This window comes from Mirounga angustirostris, unplaced genomic scaffold, assembly GCF_029215605.1.
Source record: "Mirounga angustirostris isolate CCGP_5_RB_7025 unplaced genomic scaffold, mMirAng1.0.hap1 SCAF_6, whole genome shotgun sequence".
In the NCBI taxonomy this organism is placed as follows: domain Eukaryota; kingdom Metazoa; phylum Chordata; class Mammalia; order Carnivora; family Phocidae; genus Mirounga; species Mirounga angustirostris.
This window is the reverse complement of record NW_026991714.1, coordinates 1,238,659-1,261,500: the sequence shown is the minus strand read 5'-3', so window position 1 is coordinate 1,261,500 and position 22,842 is coordinate 1,238,659. Positions and strand designations below refer to the sequence as shown.

Sequence of the window (22,842 nt, the reverse complement as noted above, 5' to 3'; positions counted from 1 at the left end):
GAGGAGGCTCTAGGGGGGCCGGGGGGAGCGTAGGTGACGTAAGCCGGGGAGCAGCGGTTTGGGTGACTCACTCCCCCTGGCCGGGGCCGGGGGCTGGAGGCCCCTCGGGAGAGGACAGGGCAGCCCCAGCGGCCCCACCCCCGTGCTGTGTGCGGGCTCCGTGGAAACTGGGCTGGGGCCCAGGGTGAGCTCACCGTCTGGACAAACACAAGCTGGGGGTGGGGGGCGGCTGAGGAAAGGAGGACATGAGGGAGGCTGGGCCCCACACGGCCCCCTGCACAGCGGCCAGGAAGGACGGTGGCCCCTTAAGGAAGAGAGTGTCTGATTCCGTCAGCGTGGACAGGTTTATTACGGGAGTGACACCCCACTTCCAGCCGTACTGGCAGTGGGGCAACACGGGGGCCTCTGGAATGTACGACAGTAGAAAACTCAGTCCCGGGGGCGTGAGGACAAGTCACTCCTCTTCATCCTCCTCAGCCATGCTCAGGGACCGTGCACCCGGGGCCCGAGCAGGCGTTGCCCGTTGGATAGAGACAATGCCACTGAGCAAGGCGTAGCCCGCCATGGCTGCCAGGCCCGCCAGCACAGAGAGGATCTGGTTCCGGCGCCGGTACGGTTCCTCCTCAGTCTCCGGGCCCACCGGTGTCTGGCGTGGGGGTGGCACCTCAGCTGAGGAACAAGGAAGGAAGGTGGGGGTGGGGGGCTAGTTCCTGGCCTCCTGCCCACTTTCCCCAGGGCTGGTGCCCACCCCTTCCCCCGTCTGCCCCTTACCTCCATCCCAGGGGAAGTAGAGGCTGAGGATGTGTGTGCAGTAGGCGCAGAGGTTCTGCAGCCCCCGCAGGTGGGCCTGCAGCTTCCCGCTGGGCAGCTTGGCCTGCAGCAGCAGGGCCAAGTAGCTGAAGACAAAGGCATCCAGGGAGGCGGGGCTGGAGCAGAGAGAGAGGGCAGGAGGAGAGACTGTGGCAGAAGGGGTGGGGACAGAGTGGGAGGAAGAGCGGGCCCTGGGAGGTGGGCTCTGGCAGCAGAGGGCCCCCAGGGGAGGAGAGGACACCCGGTTCTGGACCTGGCGTGGGGAGGGCTCCCCAGGCGGCGCCAGCCTGGCCCTGAATGGGACTCTATCCCGGGGCTGCATAAAGGGCACATTGAGCGCCCCGCAGCCCTGCGGCCCCCCCCTATGCCTGGCAGCCCTCCCACCTCACACACAGCCCCACTGTCATCAGGCCCAGTGTCTGTCCCAAGGACCTCTCGTCCGGCGCCTGAGCCACCCCAGTCCCTGCGGCGACACCGGAACCCGTATCTTCTCCCAAACCACCTATCTTTCCCCTGGAGACAGACTCACGCATCTCCGAAGAAGAACTTCTGAGAGCCCAGGCGCTGGGAGAGCAGGGTCAGGCACTCCCGAGCCTCTTGGTACAGCTGTAGGGAGGACACAAGGCAGGCTCGCGGCTGCGGGAACAGAGCCACCTCCCGGCCTGGGCAGCCCCATTCCTGACCATCGTCTTTGGGGCTCCTCTCCTACAGCAGCCCCCTGCCCCAGAGGTACCTCCTTCTCCAGCTCTTCCTCGTTCTCAGGCCTGTGCTTCCCGCCCAGCAGCTGCAGCCGCTCCATGAACTGCCGCTGCATGCGGCCGGGAAGGAAGAAGTTCAGGGGAAAGGGCATGGCCTCCGCGTACCACTTCCGGGTCACTTCCACATAGTTCTTGGTGTCTACCCAAAAAGTATGTATCTGGATTGGGGAGGTAGGAAGGAGGAAGCAGGTCTGAGTCAGTGCAGCTGCCTGACTTAGGGTGGGCTTCCGTGCTGCCCCTGGCCTCCGTGTGTGTGAGTGTGTCCATGACCCCCCCACCCCCCCCTTACTGGCCACGAACGCTGGGAGGTCTGGGCGCACTCACCAGCACCGGGAGCAGCTTCTCCTCCAGCAGGGACATGAAGGCCAACGTGTCTGCCCCTTGCCGGGCTGACAGATCATAATCAGCGTTGTACTTCTGTGGAGGAGATGCCCGTGAGGCGGACACCAGGAGGCTCCAGGGCACGTCCCCAAGGAGGGAGGCATCCTGTCTGGTGCTACCCTCACGGCCTCTGAGTGTAGCAGAGGTAGAGCAAGCAGCTTTTCCTGCTGAGGCCCCCTTGCCTGGGCCCGTTCAGTAGCCTGTTGCTGTTGGCGGAAAGCCTGGGCCTCAGAGCCTGCTGGCCATCAAGGTCGGGCGCCCACTGTGGGGAGAAAGGCAGGCCCAGCCGCAAACCAGGAGCAGCTCCCGGAGCCTCCACAGAAAGCTGGCAGCATGCCTGCTGACGGCGACTTTCTAACAGGAACTTCCCCAGTCCAGGCACCACACGGCTGGCAGAGCGGAGCTCAGATGCCGTGTGGGCCTCAGTCCATGCCCCAGGAACTAGGCGACGCCTTCCTCATGCCCAGGGCCCCTTGGCTTGTTCTCTCAATGCCCAGGGCTATTTCTTCTATTTCATTCCATGGCCCGGGCGCCACCACACACATTCTAACCGTACCCCAGCTCTCAGCCTGCCACATCTTTGTAGGCTCCAGTGTCTGGTCCTCAGCAACCCTCTCCACATCCTGAGCAAGTTTTGTCCCCACATAACCTCTGGAACATGATCCTTAAAAAAAAAATCTCTCTGAGCCTCAGATTCTCCCCTGTAGAATCTTCTCTCAATGTGGCTGTGTTAGGAGAACACTCTGGAAACTGCAAAAGCTGTGCTCATACGTAAGGAATCAGGGCAGTGGCCCAGTCCCTGCCAGGAACTTTGCATTCTACCTGGATCCCCTCTCTCCATGCCTCCCAAGCCTCCACTGAATTCCCCAGCTCCTCCACCCTTTGGAAAGCAGAAATGAAGAAGAGGCCCCACTTCTGACAAGTGTTCCCATGAATGAGGAGCCATTGGGAAGATCCTAAGCCCCCTCCTTTCACAAACAAGGAACTTAAAGCTCTGAGAGGTGAAGGAACTTGCCCAAGGTCACACAGTCAAGGACAGGGGGAAGAGCACAGTCAAGGTATCCCTAGTTCTCTTGTAATACTCCCTCCACTTCCCCATGCTGGCTTGAAGCCTTGTTCATCCTAAGCCCCATATCCAGCCCAACCTAGTCCTGTGAGAAGGACAGGAGCCACCTTTGAGGGCCTCGTCTGAGCCAGATGTTCTCTTCTGCCCTCCTTTCCCTTCCCTGTGTCATCAGCCCGTTCACCTCTCCCTCCCTGCCCAGCAGGCAAAAGGCACTGTGCCTCGAGATGCCTCCCCAGCTCCCCAGCTTCATGCCTGGCCTAGTGCTTTACTGCTCTCAGCAGCTCTGGGTGTGTCTCTCCCATCGGACTACGTGTTCCTTGAAGCTCTGGGTCTCCTGCATCTAGCTCGACATTTATCAATAAAGGTGTGTTGCACTGAAATGACTGAACCACTCTCACTGGCAGCCCTCCTTCCCGAGCCACCTACCTCTTTTCGAAGGTGGGTGATGATCTTGTGTGGTACCGAGATGACCTCTCCATGACTGGTCCGGAGGGCAGGCAGAGTTCCTGACATTGAGAAAAAAGGACGCCCACCAGACCCTTAGCTGCCTATCCATATGGATTTACACCACATTCCTGTCCGTCTCCTGCTCCACCCCTTCCTCACCCCCCTAGGAACATGGGGTACCTGAAGGGCTCTGCCAGGGGTTGGTGATCTTGTGCACCTTGAGTGGGGCACCAGTAAATCTGGCATAGGTCTGCAGGGAAGGAAGCAGAAGGCAGAGAGGCCCCCAGAGGGGATCAGGAAGAGAAGTAACATCTGTTGAATTCCTTTTGTGCTACGCTTAGTACCTGCCTCACAGAAGAAGAGGTGGGCGTTATGGTTGCCATTTTACAATGGGCAACACAGGGCTGAGAGAGTGTGGCCAGGTCTGCCACTCAAAGCCTCCCCTCTGTCCCCTCTCCTGCCATCTACCTGATGTACACATAGCCTCCTAAGTTCCTCCCAACCAGTACATCCCCTTCCTTGGAAGCACTGACCATGTCCTTCTCTGGGAGTCTCTGTGGCCTGTTCCTACTTAAACCTTAGCACCCGAACACATTACTTTCATTTGCTAACATGTCTGCCGTTCTGCAAACAACTGCAGGGGAGAATCTAAGTCTTACTCATCTTTGCGTGCCAATGTGCGGTATTTGGAAGAGGCCTGATACGTGCTTATTAAATGAAGGATGAGTGAATGAATGAACTAGTCTTTCTGACTGCAAAGCTCTTTCCACAGAGCCTGGCGGTAAGCCTTTTGGCTCAATAAATAAGCTCAGTAAACGCTGCTCAGTGAGGAGGAGGAAAGGGAGGCTGAGAAGACAGGAGTGCCGAGCCCGAGAGCCCGGAGGTCGTCCGGGCTCAGTAAACCCCAGATGAAGAAGCAGCGCTCAGAGACGAGAAGGGATCGCCCCAAGGTCACAGCCAGTAAGTGGATGAGCAAGGACTTACGACCCATTTCCTGAACCCCCAACCAGGCCTCTTGCTGCGGCTGCACGAAACCTAGGCTGTTAAGCCATAGGGCACCGAGCCCATATGGGCCACGCACAGTCTTTGATTGCCTCAGTTTCCCCCAGTGCTCCCGCGCTGAGGCGCCCTGGCAAAATCCGGACGATCGGCCAGTTCGGTCCCCCCCCGCCCAGGCCTCCAGAGCGCAGCAGAGGGCAGTGGCGCCACCCCTCACCAGCACGGCCAGGCTGTCCAGATCCACTGACGGTAGCCCCCAGCCCCCCGACCAGCAGAACAGCTCCATGGGCGCCGCCATCTTGCGCGCCCTCTGTCCCGGAAGCACCTCCCCTCGCGCTTCCGCCCGGCCGCGCGCGGCCCCCTCCACCCGCCCCGCCCCTCGGGCCGCCGGAGGCGGGGGCCGGAGCGAGCTCCGAGGCGGGGCGGGGCGGCGCGGGGCGGAGCCGAGGGCTTCTGGGGAGGGCGGCCGCCGCCGGCTCCAGAGGCGGGTCCCGAAGGGGGGAAGGGTTCTCGGCCGGGCCCTCCTCGCGGAGGCTGGGCGCCCCGGCTGCGGGGAGCCCCGGACCCCCGAGGGCGCGGCGGGTCCCGGCGAAGCGGGTCTCGCGCGCCCGGGCCGGCTCTGGGGTTTCTCGCAGCCCTGCACGCGGCCTGGGCTGCGCCCGGGCCCCGCGGGGCTCGGCCCGGAGCAGGGGCCGCGGGGGGGTCCCCCGAGCCGCATGTTTTCCACAGCGCGTTATGTTTGGAGCCCGCCCCGCGCCGCCTGTCGCCATGGAAACAAAACAGGGGCGGCGGCGGCCGTAGCCGGGTCGGGCTGGGGCCTGGGTGGGGGGAGGGGGTGGGGCTCGCGGCCGTTGCCGGGGTAACGGGAACCGAGGCGCCCCTCCGCTTCATCCGGGTCACGGCCTGCCCGCCAGTACCCCATGTGTTCCCTGTTGGCCCCGGCCCCTCGCCTGCCCCCTGGCTTACTCCCGGCCCTGCTGGCCCTTTCCTCGTTCCCGATTCCTTCCGTCCAACCCCTTCACTGGCCGCTGTGTTAGGCTGGCCCTCCAGTTCCTAGCAGAGGCCTCCACGTTTTCCCAGGAATGAGGCACGTGTCAGGGGACCCCCACCCCAATAAGGAGCACTTGCTTCGTCAGAGCAGCGAAGTTCAAGCCATGTGGGCATCCCCTGGGCACGATAGCAAGCCAGTTTGCACCACTCCCTTGGCATCCTCTGATGCCAGTTGTGGAATAATGCCCACTGTCTGGCACTGCCCCTGCCTGGGGTTCCTGCCTTCCCCGACTGTAACTTACAGAAAACAGTAGCGTTCGGTAGTGGCCCCCAGCAGCGAGATGCCAGGAGGGAGGGAGGCACCTGGGAGGGAGGACCGTTAGGGAGAGGCAGGAGGCAGGGAGGCCTCCAGACTCTTCCCCAGTGCCCCTGGTTCCCAGGGCTGGGGATGCCTCCGGGCTGATTGGCAGCTCTTTGTTTCAGCCCCCCCTCACCCGCCTGATGGCCCCCCCCTTCACCTCCCCCTTCCAGTCCCTCCGCCCCCCGCTCCTGCTCTCTCCGCCTAGCCTTTTCCCCTCCCAGCCGCCTGCCTGCCAGGGGTAGTGAGCCAGCTGAGCGGCATGGAGACGCAGGAACTTCGAGGGGCCCTGGCTCTTCTCCTCCTTTGCACTTTCGCATCTGCCAGTCAGGACCTGCAGGGTAAGCCTGTCTCCATCCTCTTAGACCCCGCTGGGCCTCCTCCCCGTTTGCCCCCAGCCGAGTAGCAGGAAACATGTGGGCCAGGGGAGAGTCCTGAAATTGACCAGGAGGGAAGAATTGGTGAAATTAGGGCCATAGACGGAGGAGTGAACACCAGAGGGTGGTGGGTGAGTAGGAACTGGCCAGGGTCAGCGTGAGGCCGGGGCAGAGGATTCAGGAGCTGGATGCTAGGGCTGCCCCGGCTGGGTTGGTGTCTGAGCATCCGCAGGCAGCCCAGGATCTGGGAGAGCAGTGCAAAGGTGGGCTTCTTCACCCGCTGGGCTCCTGGCTGCCCCAGGACAGGGTGGGGGTGGGGACCGAGAGGTCTGGGCTCTCCCGGAGGTCTGGCTGTGGGATGGGCCTGTGGGTGTGGGAGAGGTAGCTGGAGCAGATGACAGAGGCACGGATTCATTACTGGCTGGAGGGGAAACCACAGACTGGCCAGGACACGGGAGGCAGAGGAGCTGGGTCCTACCTTCCCGTGGGGGAGAGGCAGACAGTGCGAGGGTCGGAGCCCTCAGTGGGCAGCTCTTCTCATCCAGAGTGTGTGTGCTGAGCCCCCAGGATGGGAGGAGGGGCGTTCGGGTGTGGAATGAGCCAAACCAGCCCCGTAAAGAGAAACTGCTTTTCCATTTCTGCGCTGTGGGCACCAGGTGCTACTTCTGCGTGGGATCAGCACAGTGGCTCCCTTGCGCCACCTGGTGGGCGCATCTCAGTTGTGCCGGGCGCTGTTTCCGTATTTCCGAGAGGCTCAGGCCTTCGGGTTCCAGAGGGTGGCAGTAGGCAATATTGAGGGAAAGGAAGGCACAACGCCTAGTCTTCTGATAGCAGCAAGGATTGAATTTCAAGAAGGTGACTAACGCTGCCTGGGGGCGGGGGTGGGGGGTAGTGATGAAGGATGCTCCGCCCCTGAGGGCTCAGGGGAAAGGGCAGGCCTTGGCATTTGACCCCTCTCTCTGACCTTGGTAATCCTTGCCTGGCCAGTGATTGACCTGCTGACTGTGGGCGAGTCTCGGCAGATGACAGCTGTAGCAGAGAAGATCCGGGCAGCCCTGCTCACTGCTGGAGACATCTACCTCTTGTCCACCTTCCGCCTGCCCCCCAAGCAGGGTGGGGTCCTCTTTGGCCTCTACTCTCGCCAGGACAACACACGATGGCTGGAGGCCTCAGTTGTGGGCAAAATTAACAAAGGTGACTGGTGGGCATCTCCTTTCCTGCAGCGATGATCCCTTGAGCACTTTCCCTCGTCCCCACTCCCATATCCCTCTTAATTCTCCTTGGGCTCCGTGGGGGCCCATGGACCCATCCGGCTGTGCTCAGGCACCAGGGGCGCCTGGAATGGGGTGCTTAGGAGGTGCCTCAGGAGGCCAGGTACCCAAACAAGAGAGTGAGGCCTAATACTTGTAGGGAGGGGGTTTTGTACTTGGGGCTGCCTGGGGGAGGGAGAGGCATGTCTACGTGTCCCAGCAAGGGCATTCAGCAGCCCCTCAGATCCCCGGCAGTCCCGTGGGTACAGAACCAGCTGCCACCCTAGCAAGGGACAGAGTGACTGAAGACTAAGGACGTCCTTGTCTCTGAACCGGTTTGAAAGGCATCTGTTGCGTGCCCATCACATACAAGGTGGCGAGAGATACATAGCTGCCTAGGGGCTGATGGGCATGCCGTCCAGAAGAGTGACTCGAGGCTCAGCTGGGAGACGGGGCGGGGGGCAGGGCCCGCACTGACCTCCCCTCCCGGGCAGTCCTGGTGCGGTACCAGCGAGAGGACAGCAGAGCGCATGCGGTGAGCCTCCAGCAAGCAGGCCTGGCCGACGGGCGCACACACACGGCTCTCCTGCGTCTCCGCGGCCCCGCCCGACCCAGCCCTGCCCTGCAGCTCTATGTGGACTGCAAACTGGGAGACCAGCATGCTGGCCTCCCTGCGCTGGCCCCCATTCCTCCAGCGGAGGTCGACGGGCTGGAGATCCGGACTGGACAGAAGGCGTATTTGAGGATGCAGGTGAGCAGGGCGGGAGGGCCCCCGAGTTCCTGCAGATGCATTTTGCAGCAGCAGGGGGAGGAGGAGCTGATGGATTTTCCCACCCTACTCTGCTCCTGTCCCCCCCACCCAGGGCTTCGTGGAATCTATGAAAATGATTCTGGGCGGGTCCATGGCCCGGGTGGGAGCCCTGAGTGAGTGTCCATTCCAGGGGGACGAGTCCATCCACAGTGCAGGTAACACGGAGCTGACGTTCTGGACCCCAAATCACTTTCTGTGGTCTTTGTTGGTTCTCATCTCCTTGTCTTCCCCTTAACGCTCATTGCTTTGGCTCACTCATTTTCTGGGGCTTCTGACCCTGTTACCCCCAATCTCCTTTGCCTCTGGCTCTGTGATCTCCAAAAGTTACAGCCATCCCAGGAGGCGTGGCTCGAAAAGTCTCCCTGTTCAGGTGGCCCCGCCTCCCACGGTGGCTGGGAAAATAGAGCGATCGAGGAGAAGAATAGAACTCCCAAGCTCTCCGTGTGGGGGTGAGAAAGTTAACTGCTTGGTCTTGGTGACCCAGGGAAGGGTCTTGGGTCTTTCTTAGCTTTCGTGGGAGGCTGTCACCCACCAGCAGTCTGAGCATTGTCCATCTGCCTGGTGTCTCTGACAAGGATGTTCAGAGGTTCTTACCTAAACAAAATGCCCACTTCTCCCAGAAGCTTGGTAGGGGGGCTGGAGCGGAAATGGAGTGGACTGGGGGCCTGGCCCTGCTCTGGGTCACCTCTCACTTGGATCCCTTCTGCTGCTTCTAGGCCTGGGAACCAGGAGGATCTGGGTTTTGACTGTGAGGCAACCCCCTTGGAGGGTCCCTCACCCAGTGGGGAGAGCTGGTGCTGCCTGCCCGTCACCTCTGCCCTCCTACCATCCAACTGCCCGTCCTTCTTCCAAGACTCCTCTAGGCCTTTGTTCCTGCCCCTCTTTTCCTTCCTCCTCCTCACCGGCCTGGCCCTCTTCACGTCTCTACCCTCTGTGTTTTCTCCTCTCCAGTGACCAACGCACTCCACTCCATCCTAGGTGAGCAGGCCACAAGGAGGGGGGAGGGGCGAGAGGCTGGGGAGGAGGTCCAGGGCTTGGGCAGCGGCCTGAAACAAAGTCCTCTTTGGCCAGGAGAGGGGTGGGGTTTAAAGGCAGGGTGGGCAGCAGGGGCAGGAATTGGCTTACTACCCCAAAGAGGGACCAGGGCTGTGGCCCAGTTCTGAGCTTCTCTGCACCCGGGGCTCTGGCAGGTGAGCAGACCAAGGCGCTGGTCACCCAGCTCACTCTCTTCAACCAGATCCTGGTGGAGCTGCGCGATGATATCCGAGACCAGGTTTGAGCACGCTGGTGGAGGGGGCGGCACTGGCTCTGGGATGGGGTGGTGGGTGCGAGGAGCTGGCTTGTCCCCGTTCTTCTGTCCACCAGGTGAAGGAAATGTCTCTGATCCGAAACACCATCATGGAGTGTCAGGTGTGCGGTGAGTGGGAGAGGGGGGTGGGCGCCAGGTGGCATCCCCGTGGTCCCCACCCCGTGGCTTCGGGCTCCACTTCCGGGGATTGGCACGGCCACCTCTGGGTGGCTCTGACCGTGCCCACCCCTCAGGCTTCCACGAGCAGCGTTCCCACTGCAGCCCCAACCCCTGCTTCCGAGGCGTGGACTGCATGGAAGTGTACGAGTACCCCGGCTACCGCTGCGGGCCCTGCCCCCCTGGCCTGCAGGGCAACGGCACCCACTGCGCTGACGTCAATGAGGTGGGGGAGGGTAGCCTGCGAGGGCACGGAGAGTGAGGAGAGGCCAAGGAGGTGGGGTGGGTGTCAGCCAGGATGAGAGGAGCCCGGGCTTTAGGACGGTGGGAGACAGGAAGAGAGGTGAGGAAGGAGGGCACGAGGGTCGTGGCGCAGACCGAGGGCCACGTCGGGGGAGGGCCACGTGGAGGCCCGGGGGTGGGGGGGGAGGGCAGTGGGGCCAGGTGGGGAGAGCACAGGCAAGGGCCTGACCACCCCCTCCTTCGTCCCGCAGTGCGCTCACACTGACCCTTGCTTCCCTGGGGCCAGCTGCATCAACACCGTGCCCGGCTTCCACTGTGAAGCCTGTCCTCGAGGCTACAGAGGCACCCGGGTGTCTGGTGTGGGCATCGACTATGCCCGCGCCAGCAAACAGGTCAGGCCGAGTGGAGCGTGGAGACGAGTTCTTGGCCTTGCGGGGCCCAGGGGCTAACGGGCTGGACACGGGGTCCTTGTGATAAATGGGCTGGGGCTCTGGGCGGGTGCGCTGGCTTTGCTGGAGGGGACCCGCCGTAGGTCCGGTTCCACCTAGAGTCTGCCCCTTCAGGTCTGCCATGATGTGGACGAATGCAACGATGGGAACAACGGTGGCTGTGACCCAAACTCCATCTGCACCAATACTGTGGTGAGCCGAGTGCCCGGAGTGTGTCGGGAGTGCTGGGGTGTGCGAACCCCGCTTCAGGCCTGCTGCTCCCCCTCCTCCTTCCCTAGGGCAGGCCACACAGACGTGGCACACTGGTTTGGAATCCTGGTTCTGCTTCTTACCGTGACCGTTAGCAGGTCTCCTGAGGGTCAGTCCTCACTTGAAAACTGGGGCTGAGATACACCTCGAAAGGCTGCCAGGAGAGCCCAAAGGCGATGACTGCCCGAGCTGGCTTCAGGCTGGGAGTGCCCACTCTGCACCCCTCGGGCAGGACAGCCCCGGTCCGGGGTGCCCGGCGGGCTGACCCTCCTCCCTGAGACACTGCTTCCCTGTTCTTAGGGCTCCTTCAAGTGTGGCCCCTGTCGCCTGGGCTTCCTAGGCAACCAGAGCCAGGGCTGCCTCCCAGCCCGCACCTGCCACAGCCCAGCCCACAGCCCCTGCCACGTCCATGCGCACTGTCTCTTCGAACGCAACGGGGCAGTGTCCTGCGCGGTGAGCTAGGCCTGGGGCTTGGGGGGGAAGGGGAGACTCCGCTTAAGGCCTGGGATGGGGGCCCACATGGGAAGGGGCCCAGGAACTGGTTGGTGAGAATGGGGGCTGGAGCAGGAAAAGGCTGGGGTGTGAGGAGCCGGCCCTGGCCCTCATTCCTACCCTTCCCGTTGCCCAGTGTAACGTGGGCTGGGCCGGGAATGGGAATGTGTGTGGGACCGACACAGACATCGATGGCTACCCGGACCAGGCCCTGCCATGCATGGACAACAACAAACACTGCAAGCAGGTGTGGGGCAGGCGGGCAGGCAGGCAGGCTGGGGCAGGAGTGAGCGCCTAGGCTGGGGTGGGTGCCCAGGCTGGGGCGGGGCAGCGGGGGCAGGCTGGGGCAGGGGTGGGTGCCCAGGCTGGGGCAGGCAGGCTGGGGTGGGTGCCCAGGCTGGAGCGGGGGCGGGGGGGCAGCCTGGGGCAGGCGGGCAGTGGTGAGCGCGCAGGCTGGGGCAGGCCACAACCCATCCTGCCTCTTCCTCCCCTGACCTTTAGGACAATTGCCTTTTGACACCCAACTCTGGGCAGGAAGATGCTGATAACGATGGCGTGGGGGACCAGTGTGATGATGATGCCGATGGGGATGGGATCAAGAATGTCGAGGTGGCTCCTGGCAGTCCTGTCCCTTTCAGCTCCTCTGCTCCCCTCCATGCCTTGTCCCATAACCCTGTCCCCCCTTGGTCCCTGGCGGCTCTGCAGGACCTCAGTGCTCAGTTAGGGAGGCATAAACCCTGTGCCAGGACAAGGTGGATTCCGTGGAGGGCGGGTGGGCGGGCCGGCACGTCGTGGTGACTGCAGACACGTGCACGGGACGAGGTGAGGGCTAGGTGGCCAGGGAGGCCTGACTCTTCCTCTCACCTCAGGACAACTGCCGGCTCTTCCCCAACAAGGACCAGCAAAACTCTGATACAGATTCGTTCGGGGATGCCTGTGACAACTGCCCCAACGTTCCCAACAATGACCAGAAGGACACGGACGGCAACGGGGAAGGGGACGCGTGTGACAACGATGTGGATGGGGACGGTGCCGCTGGGGCTGGGGACTGGGAGGCCCGTGTGGATTTGGGTGCCGGTGGGAAGAAAGGGCAGTTGGGCAGTCTGACGGCCACAGGGGGAGGCCTGGGTGGGCAGAGTGCCCTGGAAATGTGAGGCAGGGGGCAGGAGCAGGCCAGAGGGCACGGGCGATTCCCCACCCAGCTGTCCTAGCGGGAGATGAGCTCTGGAAGAGCGCCACCTGCTGTACTCACAGGCCTGTGCCCCCTGCACGTCTTGCAGGCATCCCCAACGGATTGGACAATTGCCCTAAAGTCCCCAACCCCCTGCAGACAGACAGGGATGAGGACGGGGTGGGAGATGCCTGTGATAGCTGTCCTGAGATGAGCAATCCTACGCAGGTACAGGGGTGGGGAGGGCAGGGAGCGGGAGGGCCTGGGGGTGAGGCCCCAGCCCTTCCCATGGGAAGCGTCTGGCCATCGTCTTCAGTTATCAGGAGATGGTGAGAACGGCCCCCCTCTCTCAGACAGATGCAGACAGCGACCTGGTAGGGGATGTCTGTGACACCAACGAGGACAGGTAGGGTGGGCCAAGAGACGGACGGTCCTCCCGGGGTTCCTTTACTTTCCTGCAGTACATTCTCTGTTTCCTGTACGGTTAAGCTTTGATTCTCCACTACTGTTGAGCAGGAAGTCACTCCCCTAGTCTAGCCTCCACTCCTGCTGCTGGACGTTCGCCTCACCTGGCTGACTGCAGGGCACACCCCAGACTTCTGAGCAGAAGAGAGGGCATGGATGTGGTACTTTTAGAGCCTTTACTTGGTGCCTGTTCTGGGCAGCGATGGGGATGGACATCAGGACACCAAGGACAACTGCCCACAGCTGCCAAACAGCTCTCAGCTGGACTCAGACAATGACGGACTTGGAGATGAGTGTGATGGGGACGATGACAATGACGGGGTCCCAGACTACGTGCCTCCTGGTCCTGATAACTGTCGCCTGGTACCCAATCCCAATCAGAAGGACTCAGACGGTGAGGCTGGGGTCCCACAAAGGATTGCACTGGAGGGGGCCCTGCCCAGGGAGAGGAGGCAGGTGCTGCTGGGGAGAAGCCAGGAAGACAAAGCCCGACGGGGGGTAGTCTTGTCTGGAGGCCACGGCCAGGCCTTCCTGAGCACCTGGCCCCGCTCTGCCCAGGCAATGGTGTTGGGGACGTGTGTGAGGATGACTTTGACAATGATGCAGTGGTCGACCCCCTGGACGTGTGCCCTGAGAGTGCAGAGGTGACCCTCACAGACTTCCGGGCCTATCAGACTGTCGTCTTGGATCCTGAGGGTGATGCTCAGATTGATCCAAACTGGGTCGTGCTCAACCAGGTACTTGGGCAGTGGGCTGGGCAGGTGCTTTCAGACCAGACTACCAGGTGGGGCCGCGTACCCGGAACAGGGCTTTCCTCTTCACTGCACACCCCCAGGGCATGGAAATCGTTCAGACCATGAACAGTGACCCCGGCCTGGCAGTTGGTATGTATGGGGCACCCAGTTTGATCCTTTCCACATGGAGGAATCCCACAGGGTCAGAGGGTGGGGGCCAAGCTGGCCATACATGTCACAGGCATCCCTTCCCACCCTGAGTCCGCCGTGGGCCGATGGTGGCTTTGCTGCCCTGACCTTGACCCCACCTGCCCCCCAGGATATACAGCCTTCAATGGTGTGGACTTTGAAGGCACCTTCCACGTGAACACGGTGACTGATGATGACTATGCAGGCTTTCTCTTCAGCTATCAAGACAGCGGCCGCTTCTACGTGGTCATGTGGAAGCAGACGGAGCAGACCTACTGGCAGGCCACACCTTTCCGGGCTGTTGCTCAGCCGGGGCTGCAGCTCAAGGTCTGCGGCTGCCCGGAGCCCCAGTCCAGGGCCCTTCCCCAAAGCCTCCCTGAGCTGGCCCCAGGGCTTCTCCACTGCCTGAGTGGGGAGCCTCTTTCTCAGCCGCCTGGCCTGGAGGTTGGCTCCCCGGGACTCCAGAACGCTCTCCCGCCCACCTTGCCTTCCTTCTCCACCTGCACCTCCCAGCCTGCGGTCTGGGTCCTGTGGGTGATCCAACATCTTTGCCAATATCCTCCAGGCAGTGACGTCAGTGTCCGGCCCAGGTGAGCACCTCCGGAATGCCCTGTGGCACACTGGCCACACCCCTGATCAGGTGCGACTGCTGTGGACGGACCCACGAAACGTGGGCTGGCGTGACAAGACCTCCTACCGCTGGCAGCTGCTGCACCGGCCTCAAGTGGGCTACATCCGGTGAGGGAGGGGCGAGCCCTCCTGAGGGACCCAGGCCAGGCTCCGCTCACCTTTGGCTGGGACTCACCAGTGACGGCCCCTCTGCTCCCCTCTGCTCCACTCCTCGGTGCCATGGGCTGGGACCGGGACCACTTCTCCCTCTCCCCTCCCGCCGCACATGTCCCACCTCAGCCCTGCTCCGCCTCAGGCAGCCTGGGCCCTGGTGCTGGTGCGACCTAGGACCTATAGGTGATGTCGGGCGAGTCCTTCCTCGTCCGAGCTCTGTTTTCCCCTCTGTAAAGTGAGGGCATCTCTGGGAGCCTCTAAACCACAGGCCAGTCTTTGGAGAGGCCCATCACATCCAGCCCCTTCTGGTACATCCCAGAAGCCGCCCCATCACAGTGTCTGACCCGGAAGGGGTCGTCATTTACAGAAGAGTGAACCGAGGCCTAGACTGCACACTTCTTAGTAGCAGGGCTAAGACTTCTCAGTTCAGTGCTGTGTGCACCCCTGTGCATTTCCTAGTTGGTGGGGATGACAGGGAAGGGAGGGGAAATGCAAGAGCCCAGGGTCCACGGACTTGGGTTGGTTCCCCTTTAAGGTGCCTGGGGCTGCAGGGTGCCAGGGCAGGGGATGAGGGAGGGTGGACTAGAGCCTGGGAAGCGGGTGACTTCACCCCCCAGCCCTTTGTGCTCATTGTCATGGCAACCCAATCCTCGCTTGGAATGTGGCTGGTGCTTTGAGATGCAAAGGGGGCGGACAAAGAGGCTGGGGCCCCAGGCCTGAGAAGAGCACCCGTGTCCCTCCCCTTTCCTTCTTCCCTCTCCCTCCTTTCGTTCTCTCCCTCTGGCCCGGTGAGCTCCAGGGGGGTTGGGGATGAGCAGGGGCCTGGGCTTGATGGCCCAGTGCCCACTGGCATCCTAGCACCATGGACACCTATCCTGGACAGGGTGAAGCTCTACGAGGGTCCTCAGCTAGTGGCGGATTCTGGGGTGATCATTGATACAGCCATGCGGGGAGGGCGTCTTGGTGTATTCTGCTTCTCCCAGGAAAACATCATTTGGTCCAATCTCCAATACCGATGCAATGGTGAGACTCCAGACTGAGATCAGCCTGACCTTTCCGACGCCCTCGTGGGAGAGTCCTATCTTCTGACCGTCATCATTTCTGCCTCCTCAGACACCGTGCCCGAGGATTTTGAGCCGTTCCGGAGGCAGCTGCTCCAGGGAAGAGTGTGAAGAGGTGGCCACCAGATTCAGAATCCTGATTTTAGACCCTCTGGCCTTGGGGTCCATCCTGGAGACGCTGGGGTCTAATCTGCAGCAGTTCAGCCAAACACAGACCCCCCCCCTCTGGCACCCACAGGAGTTTAGCCCCAGAGGGGTGGGACCCCACTGTTCAGGAGTTGGGAAGCTTTCAAGGGATATTTTTCTCAGGCACTAACCCCAGGAAAGATAACACCACATTGCCATAAAGTTCCAGTGGTTTTCTAAGCTAGTGCATGTTGCTTATTTTAGGGATTTTCTGGGATAGTGTGGGGAGCAGGAAGGAACCTGAGGGGGTGAGGAAGGGGGCTGGTAGGATGAAAGCTGGAGATCTACAGCAGTTTGGCTGTGTGTGGGGCCGGGTGGAGGAGGGAAGGTGCTGGACTGGGGTAGGTGAAGGATGAGGGGCTAGTCCGAAGGTGGCTAAAGTCCTCCCAGCCCCACTTACTCACGGTGGCAGCGGCGACACTCCAGTCTATCTTAGGTCGTCCCGATCGAGAGGAGGGCTGGAGCTGGCCCGCTCGGGGCGAGGGGGAGGCCGGGGGGCCGGGGGGGCCGGAGGCCGGGACGAGTGCAATATTGGCGGGGGAAGGAACAACACTGCACCGCGTCCCGTCCCTCCCGCCCGCCCGGGGCCCGGGATCCCGCTCCGCACCGCCTGCAGCCGGACCAGCCCCAGAACCGGAGTCGCGCCGGGGAGTTGGGTCCACCCTGGATGCCAGAGACTTGGCGCCTGGACGAGGGGGGAGCGGACGGTGGGGGGGGTGCCGGGGGGAGACCGCGGTGGCCCGGAAAGCCGCTTTCCGACACCCAGCCGTTGCGCGCGCTTGCTCTTTAAATACTCGGAGTGCGTGGCGCGGAGCCGTCGCCATGGCGACGCGTGTCCCAGCAACCGGACTGAATGGCTGTTGCCTGGCAACGCCGGGGCAGACGTTTTGGGACCGCCCACTTAGATGCTTGCGCCGTCCCCCGCGGGCGGGTGGGGGGGCTTCCGCGCCCCCGCGCCTGCCGCCCGGCTTCCCTCCAGCCCCGCGCACCGAAGTGTTACCAAAGTCCCTTGTCCAGTCTACTCGCTGCGACCGAGAACTGCTCCTAATGCGGACGCAACTGGGGGATGTAACCTCCGGAGGGAGCCCGACCCCGCGCTCCACGTGCGCTGTGCCCCAAATACCTCCCCGCGCCCGAACGTTTCTGCCCTTCGTACCTCTCCCCTGCCATCCCCCCCTCACGTACAGTCCCCTGGTCACCACCACGTGCCTGCCTCCCCCAACTGCACTGTGCTCCCCACGATAGCTCTGGGCCCCAAATACCATTCTGTTGCCCCACCTAGTCTCTGCCTCGTAAACGCGTCATTAACCTGCCCCATGTCCCCTCCCGCATTCCGCTGTCCTCTCCCGTACACCTCGGTGCCCCTTCCCGGAACCTCGGGACCCCACCCCCCGAGCGCCATCTCCTCCGGACTCCGCCCCCACGCGCCCCGGGGTCCCCGTGGCGGTCCGCCCCTCCGCCCACGGAGCGGCGCGTCCCTGCGCTCCGCGTCCGAGCCCCTGGCCTGCGCGCCGGGGCTCCGCGCGCCCATCCCCCACCCCCCACCCCCACCCCCCGCTCCGGCCCCTCCCGCGACCCGGGCGTCCCTGCGTTGTCGCGCGCGGCCGCCAGGCTCCCGGGGGCCGCCAGGGGGCGGGAGAGCCCGGCCCGCCGCCTGGCGGAGGACCGGGCCGGAATGACCCTGCGGTCCCGTGGAGCGTGAAGTGGAACTTTCTTCCCTCGCCCCCTCCTCGGGAGAAAGCCGAGGCGGGAAGGCCGGCTGCTGAACGCGTCGGCAGGGGCGGGGACTGTGGGCTTCGGTGGATCTGCGTGCGGACCGGGACGGGGAGCGGCTGGGACAGGGCGAGGAGCGGCGGTTCCGGGAAGGGGCGGGGGGCGGGGGTCCAAAAGGGGCACCAGCCCACCCTTTCTCGAGGCTTCTCGTTCCTCCCCAGCCCCCACAGCGGGGCTTCGAGGGGTGCGGTGAGAGTGGCAGCGCGGTGAGGGACGTGAGGGCGAGCTTCCTCGGCCTGCTGTCCAGGAGCCTGACCTAGCCCACTTCCTCTGACCCTTTTCTCGCCTTGGTTGTCGCCCTGAGGCTAAAACCGAGAGCCTGGGAGACCCAGGGCCTTGATTCCCCCCACCCTTCACCGCCTTCTGGAGCCAGGGAGTGGTTGGTGAAAGAAGGAGACCACTTGGAGAACAAACAGGTTGTCAGAGGCTTGAGTGGCTGGAGCCCAGGTTTCCCACCTGAGGGGCCAGGAATGACTGGGGAGGAGGCGGAAGCAGGAGGTAGGGAAGGGGGGAGGGGCGGGGTTTTGTCCCCTGTCACCTGCTTTGGCTGAGCCTAGGGCGGGCCAGGGACCGGTATAAAGCGGCAGGTGCCTGTGACCGCCCCACCTCACACGCAGCGCGTTCTGGACACTGCTCTGCCCCTCCCCACCCGGTTCACCACCACCATGACACCGGGCTTCCAGGCCCCTCTCTTCCTCCTGCTCCTGGTAGCCCAACAGCTTACAGGTGAGGGGCACAAGGTGGGAAGGGGGCTGCCTTGCTCATGGCGTCTTCCCAGCCTTTCTGTGGGTTTTCTTTGCTAGCAGGTGTACCCCAAGGGGCAGAAGTTGTAGGCAGGAGCAACCCAGTCTGTGCCAGAAGAAAGGAGAGAGGCTAAGGACAGACGGAAGAGTCAGCCCCTGCAGAGAGCTGGCGCCAGGGGCAGTACAATGACCTGGAGCGAAGTCTGGGGAGCAAGCGGGGAGTCAGGGGAGGTTAGGTTTTAGGAGTGGAGAAACGGACAGCTAGGAGCAGAGGAGTGTGGGGAGAGGGAGGCTGTCAGTCAGGAAGGAGGAGGAGGGTCTACCCAGGATTTGGCCCACTCTCCAGATCTTCCTGTGCCATTACTGCTCAGGATGTCAGTCGATGTATTTCCTCCTCGATGTATTTCCTCCTCGTTCTGGTTTGTCCCCTAACCCAACCCCGTGACCTCAACTTCTTACATCAGGGGACAGCAGCCCCGCCTCGGGCTCGACCACCAACCTGGGACACCACAGCGCCTCGTCCCCAGACTCCCGTGGCACCTCATCCCCGACCGGCAGCCCCGCCTCGGGCTCGACCACCAACCTGGGACACCACAGCGCCTCGTCCCCAGACTCCCGTGGCACCTCATCCCCGACCGGCAGCCCCGCCTCGGGCTCGACCACCAACCTGGGACACCACAGCGCCTCGTCCCCAGACTCCCGTGGCACCTCATCCCCGACCGGCAGCCCCGCCTCGGGCTCGACCACCAACCGCGGACACCACAGCGCCTCGTCCCCAGACTCCCGTGGCACCTCATCCCCGACCGGCAGCCCCGCCTCGGGCTCGACCACCAACCTGGGACACCACAGCGCCTCGTCCCCAGACTCCCGTGGCACCTCATCCCCGACCGGCAGCCCCGCCTCGGGCTCGACCACCAACCGCGGACACCAGAGCGCCTCGTCCCCAGACTCCCGTGGCACCTCATCCCCGACCGGCAGCCCCGCCTCGGGCTCGACCACCAACCGGGGACACCAGAGCGCCTCGTCCCCAGACTCCCGTGGCACCTCATCCCCGACCGGCAGCCCCGCCTCGGGCTCGACCACCAACCGGGGACACCAGAGCGCCTCGTCCCCAGACTCCCGTGGCACCTCATCCCCGACCGGCAGCCCCGCCTCGGGCTCGACCACCAATCGGGGACACCAGAGCACCTCATCCCCGACCGGCAGCCCCGCCTCGGGCTCGACCACCAACCTGGGACACCACAGCGCCTCGTCCCCAGACTCCCGTGGCACCTCATCCCCGACCGGCAGCCCCGCCTCGGGCTCGACCACCAACCGGGGGCACCAGAGCACCTCGTCCCCAGACTCCCGTGGCACCTCATCCCCGACCGGCAGCCCCGCCTCGGGCTCGACCACCAACCGGGGGCACCAGAGCACCTCGTCCCCAGACTCCCGTGGCACCTCATCCCCGACCGGCAGCCCCGCCTCGGGCTCGACCACCAACCGGGGGCACCAGAGCACCTCGTCCCCAGACTCCCGTGGCACCTCATCCCCGACCGGCAGCCCCGCCTCGGGCTCGACCACCAACCGGGGGCACCAGAGCACCTCGTCCCCAGACTCCCGTGGCACCTCATCCCCGACCGGCAGCCCCGCCTCGGGCTCGACCACCAACCGGGGGCACCAGAGCACCTCGTCCCCAGACTCCCGTGGCACCTCATCCCCGACCGGCAGCCCCGCCTCGGGCTCGACCACCAACCGGGGGCACCAGAGCACCTCGTCCCCAGACTCCCGTGGCACCTCATCCCCGACCGGCAGCCCCGCCTCGGGCTCGACCACCAACCGGGGGCACCAGAGCACCTCGTCCCCAGACTCCCGTGGCACCTCATCCCCGACCGGCAGCCCCGCCTCGGGCTCGACCACCAACCGGGGGCACCAGAGCACCTCGTCCCCAGACTCCCGTGGCACCTCATCCCCGACCGGCAGCCCCGCCTCGGGCTCGACCACCAACCGGGGGCACCAGAGCACCTCGTCCCCAGACTCCCGTGGCACCTCATCCCCGACCGGCAGCCCCGCCTCGGGCTCGACCACCAACCGGGGGCACCAGAGCACCTCGTCCCCAGACTCCCGTGGCACCTCATCCCCGACCAGCGGCGCCGCCAGCCACAGCTCCAGGACTATTGCTGGTAGCACTCATCGTAGTGTAGAACCTCCCACCTCCTCCAATCGTAGCACTTCTCCCCTGCTGTCTCTTAGGATCTCCTTCTTCTTCCTGTCCTTTTCCATTTTGAATCTTCAGTTTAACTCTTCTCTGGAAGATCCCAGCACCAAATACTACCAGGAGCTGCAGAGAAACATTTCTGAGTTGGTGAGTAGGTGTCTTTTCTCTCCTGTGCTCCGTGCTCCCCCCGCATCAGCCTCCAAACTGCCTGACCTGTTTGCCTCAAGCCTTATTCCTTCTCCTCTCACCCCAGTTTTTGCAGATTTATGAACAGGAAGGTTTTCTGGGCCTCTCTAACATCAAGTTCAGGTACAGTTCTGGGTGTGGACCGTGTGGAGGGGAGGTGTGGAGGTTGCCGCGGCCGTGGGGGGATTGCTGACCTGAAGCTGGGACCCGTGGCTGACCTGAAGCTGGGCCCGTTTCCCTGTGACCAGAGCAGGATCTGTGCTGGTGGAATCAATTCTGGCCTTCCGCAAGGGTGTCACCGATGCCTCCGCCGTGAAGACACAGTTTGAAGAGCACAGAAAGGAGCTAGCCAAATATAACCTGTCCGTTTCAGGTGTTAGCGGTGAGTCCACCGTCCCCGCCTGCCGCCCAGCACCACGCCTGCAGGGCCCCTCTCTCCAGCACCCAGGCTCCTGCTCTTCCCCAGGGTGCTAGGAGGAGGAGGGTCACCTCCTTTGGGAGAAGGTTCTGACCACTACGTTTCCGTTTAGTGCAAGACATGTCGTTCCTTTCTGCCAGCCAGTCCAGCTCTGGGGTACCTGGCTGGGGCATCGCCCTGCTGGTTCTGGTCTGTGTCCTGGTTGCACTCTCCATCCTCTACGTCATTGCCCTGGTAAGTGTTGGGTCTCCAGGCCTGACCAGAGGTCCCCTGCTGGAAGGAACCCCACGACCCCCATTATGTCCTTTCCCCAGGCTGTGTGTCGGTGCTGTCGGAAGGACTGTAGGCAGCTGGACCTCTTTCCAACCCACGACGCCTACCACCCTATGAGCGAGTACCCGACCTACCACACCCATGGGCGCTATGTGCCGCCAGGCAGCACACGCAGCCCCTATGAGGAGGTAGGAGGGTCCCCCCAGGGGCAGGGAGGCAGAGCCTGGGCTGGGCAGGGCTTCTGAAAGCCCAGAGAACCTAGAAGAGGAGAGAGGCTGCGGAGGGCCTGGCAAGGGGGCGGGGTCAGAGGGGCTGGGGTCGGGGGAAGGCCTGGGGAAGGGACCTTGGGAGGAAGGGGATCTCGAGAGAGAGCGTCCCCACGACCAGCATTTCCAAAACAGCATTCGCTGGTCTGCTGAACAGCGCCAGGGGAACCCTCCAGCAGGACTCCCAAAAGAATGAGCGCCTGTGCTGCCCCACTCAGCTCCCAGGAGTGGAGGGTCGATTTAGAAAGGCCGGCAGGAATGGGGGGTGTGTGTGGTGTGGGGGAGGAAGTCTCACCCAGCCACGTGAGCTTGGTGCCATGGGGTTCTTGGGAGGCCCGAGGAAGCAAGGAGCCCTCCTCCTTCTTTCCTCACCTGGCCTTTCTCTCCAGGACCTAGTAAATAATTACTTCGGCCACCTAGGGCTGGAGAGCCACTGCGGGTGGGGGAGGGGAGTTTCCTTTCCTCGACCCTGTTTTCCTTCGCCCCGGGGACTTCCTTGTCCCAGCTCAACAGAGACACACACACACCTGCTTGGGCTGGAGGAGCAGAGGATGGATGGAGACGGGGGCAGTAGGGGAGGACAAGGGGGCTGATGAGAGCCAAGGGGAGGGAGTGAAGGGGAGCAGAGTGGGGAGGAGCAGTCCTGGGCCCTGTTTACAGTCACTTGGCTGCCGGTGGTTCCTGGCAGGTGCCTCCGAATTAACCCTTTGAGAGTTAGACTCCCGGACCTGGGGTGTGATCTGGGAGCCCTGGAGGCACTTTCTCCCAGGAAAGCTACCGCCTCTCAGCCTGGGTCTCCTCTCCCCACCTAGGTCTCTGCAGGCAACGGGGGCAGCGGGTTCTCTTATGTGAACCCGAACCCATCAGCCACTTCCGCCAACTTGTAGGAGCACGTTGCCCGCCGCCACCACCGAGCATTGGGACGCCAGTGCCTCGTGCCTCCCCCAGGCTCCTCACTGCCAGAATCCTCTCCTCTCAACTCTGTTCAGGGCTGGTGAGCTGGGAGTTCAGGCGGGCTGCTCACGAGTCCCACCAGGTCTCTCAACCGATGTCAACCCTGCTGAAGCCCATCCGAGCCCCTTGGGGACAGGCCTGGGACAGTGGCTCCCAGGAAGCCCGGCCCAGAAAACCCTGAGATGGAAGTGCAGACCAGACCGGGGCTGAATAAAGCGGGGCCCTCCTCTGTGCTGACTGCCAACTTTGGATCTGTCATCTGTGACCCTTAGATTGGGGGGGGGACAGAATGTGTGTG

The 22,842-nt window shown here is 63.2% G+C and overlaps 3 protein-coding genes across 9 annotated transcripts; 2 read left to right on the top strand and 1 right to left on the bottom strand.

Moving 5' to 3' along the window:
* Positions 1-325: 325 nt before the first annotated feature.
* On the bottom strand, positions 326-5,179 carry MTX1 (metaxin 1). Of its 3 annotated transcripts, none has more exons than XM_064593672.1 (8): positions 4,679-5,179; positions 3,643-3,712; positions 3,442-3,521; positions 1,893-1,985; positions 1,544-1,726; positions 1,340-1,416; positions 772-957; positions 326-669 (listed from the first exon to the last, which is right to left on the bottom strand). In XM_064593672.1, exons 1-8 carry the CDS (start codon positions 5,177-5,179, stop codon positions 666-668), a joined length of 1,194 nt encoding a protein of 397 aa, XP_064449742.1. In that variant the 3' UTR covers positions 326-665. The 3 variants fall into 3 exon arrangements, with proteins under 3 accessions (XP_064449742.1, XP_045732524.1, XP_064449741.1); XM_045876568.3 differs by having other exon boundaries at positions 772-926; XM_064593671.1 differs by having other exon boundaries at positions 1,340-1,726.
* THBS3 (thrombospondin 3) lies at positions 1,982-15,943 on the top strand. 3 transcript variants are annotated; one of them, XM_045876566.3, is made up of 25 exons: positions 1,982-3,379; positions 4,235-4,422; positions 5,983-6,150; positions 7,174-7,380; positions 7,931-8,187; positions 8,300-8,402; positions 9,199-9,225; positions 9,438-9,520; positions 9,613-9,664; positions 9,790-9,938; positions 10,207-10,347; positions 10,519-10,596; positions 10,954-11,106; positions 11,282-11,392; positions 11,647-11,754; positions 12,015-12,174; positions 12,426-12,544; positions 12,670-12,722; positions 12,982-13,175; positions 13,340-13,518; positions 13,617-13,665; positions 13,835-14,031; positions 14,270-14,442; positions 15,371-15,510; positions 15,601-15,943. In XM_045876566.3, exons 3-25 carry the CDS (start codon positions 6,072-6,074, stop codon positions 15,657-15,659), a joined length of 2,871 nt encoding a protein of 956 aa, XP_045732522.1. In that variant the 5' UTR covers positions 1,982-3,379; positions 4,235-4,422; positions 5,983-6,071; the 3' UTR covers positions 15,660-15,943. The 3 variants fall into 3 exon arrangements, with proteins under 3 accessions (XP_045732522.1, XP_064449734.1, XP_064449735.1); XM_064593664.1 differs by lacking the exons at positions 1,982-3,379; positions 4,235-4,422; positions 5,983-6,150 and adding an exon at positions 6,882-7,041; XM_064593665.1 differs by lacking the exons at positions 1,982-3,379; positions 4,235-4,422; positions 5,983-6,150; ... (2 more) ...; positions 8,300-8,402; positions 9,199-9,225 and having other exon boundaries at positions 9,505-9,520; positions 9,613-9,657; positions 15,601-15,937.
* A 527-nt stretch (positions 15,944-16,470) lies between these two features.
* MUC1 (mucin 1, cell surface associated) lies at positions 16,471-22,804 on the top strand. Of its 3 annotated transcripts, XM_064593667.1 has the most exons (7): positions 16,471-18,233; positions 18,715-20,594; positions 20,701-20,756; positions 20,882-21,015; positions 21,164-21,285; positions 21,366-21,512; positions 22,403-22,804. In XM_064593667.1, the coding sequence occupies exons 1-7, from the start codon at positions 18,173-18,175 to the stop codon at positions 22,475-22,477; spliced, it is 2,475 nt and encodes an 824-aa protein (XP_064449737.1). In that variant the 5' UTR covers positions 16,471-18,172; the 3' UTR covers positions 22,478-22,804. The 3 variants fall into 3 exon arrangements, 2 of the variants coding, with proteins under 2 accessions (XP_064449737.1, XP_064449738.1); XM_064593668.1 differs by lacking the exon at positions 21,366-21,512; XR_010412122.1 differs by lacking the exons at positions 21,366-21,512; positions 22,403-22,804 and having other exon boundaries at positions 20,887-21,015.
* Positions 22,805-22,842: the final 38 nt, after the last annotated feature.

Coding starts and splice junctions, on each gene's coding strand:
- MTX1 (XM_064593671.1), bottom strand. CDS start 5,179: ATGCGGCTCGGGGGACCCCCCCGCGGCCCCTGCTCCGGGCCGAGCCCC. Junction 1,727..1,892: donor AGAAGCTGCTCCCGGTGCTG/GTGAGTGCGCCC, acceptor TCCCCAATCCAG/ATACATACTTTTTGGGTAGA. Junction 958..1,339: donor AAGTTCTTCTTCGGAGATGC/GTGAGTCTGTCT, acceptor CTTCTGCCACAG/TCTCTCCTCCTGCCCTCTCT.
- THBS3 (XM_045876566.3), top strand. CDS start 6,072: ATGGAGACGCAGGAACTTCGAGGGGCCCTGGCTCTTCTCCTCCTTTGC. Junction 9,665..9,789: donor CATGGAGTGTCAGGTGTGCG/GTGAGTGGGAGA, acceptor CCCACCCCTCAG/GCTTCCACGAGCAGCGTTCC. Junction 13,176..13,339: donor CAATCAGAAGGACTCAGACG/GTGAGGCTGGGG, acceptor CGCTCTGCCCAG/GCAATGGTGTTGGGGACGTG.
- MUC1 (XM_064593667.1), top strand. CDS start 18,173: ATGACACCGGGCTTCCAGGCCCCTCTCTTCCTCCTGCTCCTGGTAGCC. Junction 21,016..21,163: donor GTCCGTTTCAGGTGTTAGCG/GTGAGTCCACCG, acceptor GTTTCCGTTTAG/TGCAAGACATGTCGTTCCTT. Junction 21,286..21,365: donor TCCTCTACGTCATTGCCCTG/GTAAGTGTTGGG, acceptor TCCTTTCCCCAG/GCTGTGTGTCGGTGCTGTCG.